The sequence below is a fragment of the Perognathus longimembris genome, chromosome 22, assembly GCF_023159225.1.
Source record: "Perognathus longimembris pacificus isolate PPM17 chromosome 22, ASM2315922v1, whole genome shotgun sequence".
Lineage (NCBI taxonomy): Eukaryota > Metazoa > Chordata > Mammalia > Rodentia > Heteromyidae > Perognathus > Perognathus longimembris.
The window spans coordinates 37,334,416-37,341,236 of record NC_063182.1 but is presented as its reverse complement, the minus strand read 5'-3'; the positions used below and the strand labels follow the sequence as shown (position 1 = coordinate 37,341,236).

The 6,821-nt window shown below is 45.6% G+C and overlaps 1 protein-coding gene across 1 annotated transcript; it reads left to right on the top strand.

The window, feature by feature from the left end:
• Positions 1–399: 399 nt before the first annotated feature.
• LOC125339972 (beta-defensin 106A-like) lies at positions 400–2,653 on the top strand. Its single transcript, XM_048331328.1, has 2 exons — positions 400–446; positions 2,500–2,653. Exons 1-2 carry the CDS (start codon positions 400–402, stop codon positions 2,651–2,653), a joined length of 201 nt encoding a protein of 66 aa, XP_048187285.1.
• The last annotated feature ends 4,168 nt before the right edge of the window (positions 2,654–6,821 follow it).

The following is a 6,821-nucleotide window of genomic DNA, read 5'->3' as shown; positions in this document are numbered from 1 at the left end:
CACACACACACACACACACACACACGGCACCACCAGGAGCACAGTCGAGACAGCCCCAGACTATCACAGCTAGATGTTTACTTATTGATTTAGTGTTCCTTGCAGAGTACATACACACCCAGACATGGGTCTCTACCTCATGCTGTTCCCCATGCCCATCTTCCTTCTTGGCAGATTTCCAGAGTCAGAAAATTCAATTGTCAGCTGGCGCCCATTGGGGATTCTGGGCTTTGCATGGCAGAGCTTAGAGACACGCTCACGTCTGACAAGCCTCACTGATCAAGATGCCATTCACGTTACAAACACAAGATCATTCATCTGGAGGAAGGCATAAATGTGGGTGTCGCTGGCCTCTCCCCAGGGCTATGGTGCCGACACCCCGCGCGCACGTCTCTGGTCATGAAGACTTTCCTCTTCCTCTTAGCTGTGCTCCTGCTTCTGGCCCCAGGGAAATGGGCCTCTTCTCAGCTAAGGCGATCAGGGGGATGGTGCTCGCTGTGCAGGTACTGGGCGCCATCGGGCCTGGGATGCAGAGGCCCCTCTGCTCTGGTCGTGGCATGGGGAGCGCTTGCTGCAGAAGGCAGTGCCCTCCAGTGAATCTCCCATCCACCCTGCTGTCGCCCACTGCAACCCAGGAAAGCTTGTCACCAGCGTGCATGGGTGTAAGGATGCTGGCCGAGAAGCCCTTCGGCTCCGGTTCTCATGCTTCCTAACAAAACAGGTCAACAAAGTAAAGTCAAGGGAAAAGCTAGCAGTAAAATCAAGAGGAAAATGAGAAAATCTGCAGTATGTAATAGGAAGGAAATAAGGAGAGAGAGGGGAGGAGGGAGAGAGAAACAGAGAGACAGACTGAAAGGAGGGGTGTCTGGAGGATTCATGTCCCCCACAGACTCTGGAGAAATGGCACAATGTACCTTGTCACCTTTCAATCCTATCCCTTAAAGCTAAATACTATAGTAAGAACCCCACATAATGAAATGCATTTGTTGTCCAGAGGCAGCACCTTGAAGGAAATCTCTTCCCTACTTCATATTTAATGATTCTCAGAGAAAAAAAATGTGCACGGCAGGCCCATCTTATGAATATTTTATAGACACAGGACTTGAGGAGGGCTTGGCATCTTCTCGAAGTCCTACAGGTCAGCATAGAGGAGCCCAGGCATAAGTAGCCTGGACCGGGCCTCATGCTGCCTCGGTGCAGGGAGAGGCACAGTGGGAATCAGGATTCACCTCCCGGGACACTCGTCTGTGTCCTCCATGGCAAGGTGCAGTTCAGATCCATGCCGTGTTCCAGGGTGCTGAAGGAAGGGCTTCTCAGACCCCAGGGTAGCCAGATCCGCCCCACTGGCTAGTGCTGTTTCAACCCATGTGCATTGCACAAATGTTCACACTGCTCACTTCATGTTCCTATGTGAAGAAGTCTGTATTAGAATCTGGGGATCGGGAACTTCAGAATTCATGACAAATGGACTCTGCTGGCTCTGCTGGCTCTCATGAGAGTAGTCAGAGGTCTTTTTTCTTTTCTTTTTTGTTTTTTAGAGATCACTTATACTCAGAACTTATTCAACACAGATTTTATATAATGTCACAAAGACAAAAATGAAACCAACATTTTTACCTGACATATGCACACACATGCACACACGCAAAGTCTCTGCACAGGTGTGTCTCATGTTCCACTAGAGGCCTGTGGGCACAGCGGCTCAGGAAGGCACAGACACTTCCTAAGCTAGATACACCAATGCCAGCTCATGCATGAACATATGACAGCACTTAACTACCTGGCTGAAGTTTTGCACAGGTGTGAATTAGGTGTTTCACACATTGACCTTAGAGGCTCTCCTTAGCTGAAAGCAGGCTGCTCTTACAATTGCTACTGATAAAGTGCTAAATCAGAACTGGAATTCTGTCTTAAATAAGTGAGAAGTCTTAGGGAGTCAGTACCAACACCACCACCCCTTTCTGATCTGAAGTGTGTGTCTTCTCTAATCCACGTTTTGATGAAATGCAGAGGAGAAATTGGTCCCAGGCTTTACAAGCAGCCTTTTCAGGATCTACCCCAGTAAAATTTTTCACAAAGACACATGTGCACATGCGAACACACACACACACACACACACACACACACACACACACACACTCCCTCTTCACTCTAGCCTGACTACTTTCCTGAGCTTCAGATCTTGCTCTACATGAATCCCAGGGCAGTTCCTTACTCTAGAGGAGTATACAGGAACACACTGGTAATTTGCCCAATAGATTTGGATGAAAGGGTATTAGCAGCTATTTCCAGAGCTTAATAAATGTTCAAAGAAGAAGCAATTCATCTTGGTCTCTTACCTAATGCCACATAGCAAACACCCCCTCTCACTGTACCTGCTGGCAGGGAGAAGGGGCTAGAACAGCTCTCAAGAAACCATCATAGATGCTGCATTACCTACCACACATGCTTCAGAATGAGCAAACCTTGGCTAACCCCGAACAACTCCTTCCCTTGTGTAGCCAAGAACGCCTTTTTTGATGAGAAGTGTCTCAAGCATAATGGAAGATGCGGGAATTATTGCTACAAAAACGAAGAGCTCACAGGCCTCTGCCAGAGAGGCCTGAAGTGCTGCATGACCATCGAGCCCTGTGGGCGGGGCGACTATGAGTGACTGAAAACACGAGGCCAGATCCGAGAAGTCCAACCACTTTGCTTCTTTTCACACTGGTGAATAGATACTTTAATAAAAATAAATAATTTGTTCTGGCCAGTGTCGAGGGCTTCTTGGTTTATTTTATTTATTATTATTATTGTTTGGTTGGTCATGGTGCTTGAACTCTGGGCCTGGGCACTGTGGCTGAGCTCTTAGCTCAAGGTGAGCGCTCTACCACTTGAGCTACAACATCACTTCCGGTTTTCTGGTGGTTAACTGGAGAGAATTGTTTCTGGACTTTCCTGCCTGGGCTGGATTTGAACCACAATCCTCAGATCTCAGCTTCCTGAGTAGGTAGGACTACAAGCATGAGCCACAGGTGCCTGGCTTGATATATTTTTATAAATAATTTTGTGATGGCAATTTTCATAAAGCCATCTTACATTTCTCTTAAAAAGAAAATAGCAAAGATTATTCACAGACCAGTAGCTTCATCTCAGGCAGTTGACTCTGACCAAATTACTGAGATGAAAAAGAGAGGTACAGACAGATGACAGACAGGGAGATAAGGAGGAGGAGGAGGAATAGTGGAAGGAGGGAAGAAGAGAGGTAAAGAAGAAAGAAGGGAAGGAAGGACATAAGGAGAAGGAGAAGAGAGAGAAAGAAGAGGAATAAGGAAGAGAGGAGGGAAGAAGGAATGAAAAGAATCAAAGAAAAAAATGGGTAAGTAGAGCTAGGCAGTGGTGGCTCAGTCTGTAATCCTAGCTACTCAGGAGCCTGAGATTTGACGGTCATGGTTCAAAGCCAGTCTGGGTAGGAAAGTCTATGGGACTTATCTCCAACAAACAACTCAGAAAAGGCTGGAAATGGCACTGTGGCTCAAATGGTAGAACACTAGCCTTGAGCAAAAGAAGCTCAGGGACAGTGCCCAGGCTCTGAGTTCAAGAGAGGCAAACCTCAGAAAGGTGGCTCACGCCTGTAATTCTAGCTAGTTGGGATGCTGAGATCTGGAGATCACAGATCAAAGCCAACCTGGATAGGAAAGTCTGTGAGACTCTCCAATTAACCAGCAGAAAACCAGAAGTGGAGCTGTGGCTCAAAGTGGTAGATCACTAGCTTTGAGCAAAAAGAGTTCACAGGGGCTGAGAATGTGGCTTAGTGGTAGAGTGCTTGCCTAGCATGCAAGCAGCCCTGAGTTGGATTCCTCAGCACCACATAAAACAGGAAAAGCCAGAAGTGGTGCTATGGTTCAAGTGATAGAGTGCCAGCCTTGAGCCAAAGAAGCTCAGGAACAGTGCCCAGGCCTTGAGTTCAAGCCCCAGGACTGGCAAAAAAGAACAATTACCATGATATCCATTCTCTTAACAAAAGTGTAAAGGCTATAGACATGGCCACTGTCTAGTTGATGCATAGACCTATTCAAATTGTATAACTGAAATTTAATATCAGTCTTTCAAATCCTTCCCTCGGCTGGGGATGTGGCCTAGTGGCAAGAGAGCTTGCCTCGTATACATGAAGCCCTGGGTTCAATTCCCCAGCACCACATATACAGAAAATGTCCAGAAGTGGTGCTGTGGCCCAAGTGGCAGAGTGCTAGCCTTGAGCAAAGAGAAGCCAGGGACAGTGCTCAGGCCCTGAGTCCAAGGCCCAGGACTGGCCAAAAAAAAAAACAAAAACAAAACAAACAAACAAAAAATCCTTCCCTCCCAGGATCCTGAAACCATTCCCATTTCTATTCCTTAATACTTTAGACTCTTTCTGAAATTTTCAGGCACCTAATAGGAGTGGAATTGTGCGATTCCATTTTCAGATTTCTCAATACCTAATGAGGAGATTTTGAAAAGGCAAAGGTGTGATAAAAGTCAGGCAACGTTTTTATGGCTGTATCCACACCCTTGTGTTGGTGAGCACACCCTCAGAGCTGATGAAAGAGTTGATTCAGTTTGCTGCATTGCCACCTCCTATGTGACCTTAGCAAGATTCTTTAAGAGGTTGTGACTGTTTTGATCTAAATTCATTTGACCATTAAAATGCTTTCTTATGTTTAAATAATTACCATTATAATTGTACACAAGATGTTGCTACAAGAGTATGTCAATACCACAGTCGTCTCTTCTGCCTAAATCTGAGAAATAAGTTGAGACATGACTTACATTCATTTAGGAAAAGACAACCATGTCAGTGCAGAGCCCAAAGTGTGCATAGATTAGAGCAAGATCTAACAAGTGACAGCATAGACAGCCACTTTAGAGATGTACAAAGGAGGAAATCTATGTTCCATGATCACAGAAGCTATTTTGAGAGCTATGGTCATTTCTGCCATTTGCATATAAGAATTTTTATCAGTTCTTACCAGAACCCGGATGAAACAGATATCCAAGCTTTTAAATTTGGCGCCTATGGGAAAAGTCAGATCTTAACATGCTTCCTACATTATTTGCCCCATTGAAGTCGCATTCTATTGTTTATACTTTGCTCAAATTTCCCCTGCTCACAATTTCTATTTGACTTTTTTTTTTGCCAGTCCTGGAGCTTGAACTCAGGGCCTGAGCACTGTCCCTGGCTTCTTTTTGCCTAAGGCTAGCACTCTGCCACTTGAGCCACAGCGCCACTTCTGGCTTTTTCTATATATGTAGTGCCGGGGATTCAAACCCAGGGCTTCATGTATACAAGGCAAGCATTCTTGCCACTAGGCCATATTCCCAGCCCCACTCTTCCAGTTTTTTGACATGTGTAAGGAACTGTTGTTTACTACATGTACTCTTTTGTGAATTACAACGTTAGAACTACATTTCTCCCTATAATTGTGTTTGGTTGTTATTTGTTTGTTGGTCATGGGACTTGAACTCTGGGCCTGGGCACTGTCCCTCAGCTCTTCAGCTTAAGCAAGGGTCTCATTCTTCCACTTGAGCCACAGCACCACTTCCAGTTTCTGGTGGTTAATTGGAGAGAACAGTCTCTGGGACTTTCCTGCCTTTGGACCACGATCCTCAGATCTCAGCCTCCTGAGTAGCTAGGATTACAGGTGTTAGCCACCACCTGCAGACTGCTCACACTCTTCCTAGCCCCTAGTGACCACTACTGCACAGGAATTCTGTGATCCACTTGTTTTAGCTTTCACCAGTGAGTGGGAACATAACCACATTCATCTTTCTGTACCTAGTTCCTTTCACTTGACATGTTCTCAAGTCCTGTCTATGCTCTCTCAAAGGAGAACAGGGTTTAGAAAACGTTACAAGGTACCATGGGAAAAGAGTTGTCAGTTTGCTACAGTATCTAGCTAATTCATTAAAGGCACCTAACCTAGGGGGTGAACTCATGTAGTATTGTTTCCTTGTGATTGGATTATTTTACTGAATGGTATAGTCTCCAGTTCCATTCATATTCTTGAGAAACAATGATAGGTTTCATATTCCAGTATTACTGAATAAAGGAAGTGAGCCACAGAGCTTCCAGAAAGGCTCAGTCCTGCTGATTGGGGTCCCCTGAGATCCATGCCAAACTTCTGGTTTTGGTGGTACTTGGATTTGAACTCAGTGCCTTACACTTGCTAGACAAGCGCTCCCCCCACACGTGCCACATTTAGTTTTTGTTTTTGCCTTACTTTTCAGCTAAGTCTTTAAGTTCAGACTGGCCTTCAGATGTGATCTTCCTATCTATGCCTTCTCTGTAGTTGGGAATACTGACACATCTTAATATGCCAAGCTTATTTGTTGAAATGGAATCTTATTCACTTTTTGCAGGGAGAGGGAAAGGGAGAGAGAAGAGGAGCTGAGCTGGCCTTGAACCCCTCCCACCATGCCTCCCTCTCTTCTTTGTCCCACTCCTTTCTCTTTCTTTTTGTTGGTTGTGGGACTTGAACTTGTGGAGCTGGGGTGCTCAGGGCTAGAGCTTCACCACTTTGAGTCACAGCACCTCTTCTGGTTTCCTGATGGCTATTTGGAGATAAGAGTCTCAGAACTCCCTGCTCAGGCTGGCTTTGAACCATCATCTTCAGAATCCAACCTCCTGAGTAGCTAGATTTACAGGCGTGAGGCACCAGTGCTTGGCTGTCATGTGCTAGTTCTTCCACAGATCTTACTTGTGAAGTCTCTCTCTTCCTTTCGAGAGCTCTGTGTTGGAAGTGTGCCTACTTCTACCTGGATTGCATAGCAAAGTGACTAGAAGCAGGAATCAAAGTCATCAT

Coding starts and splice junctions, on each gene's coding strand:
- LOC125339972 (XM_048331328.1), top strand. CDS start 400: ATGAAGACTTTCCTCTTCCTCTTAGCTGTGCTCCTGCTTCTGGCCCC. Junction 447..2,499: donor GTGCTCCTGCTTCTGGCCCC/AGGGAAATGGGC, acceptor CTTCCCTTGTGT/AGCCAAGAACGCCTTTTTTG.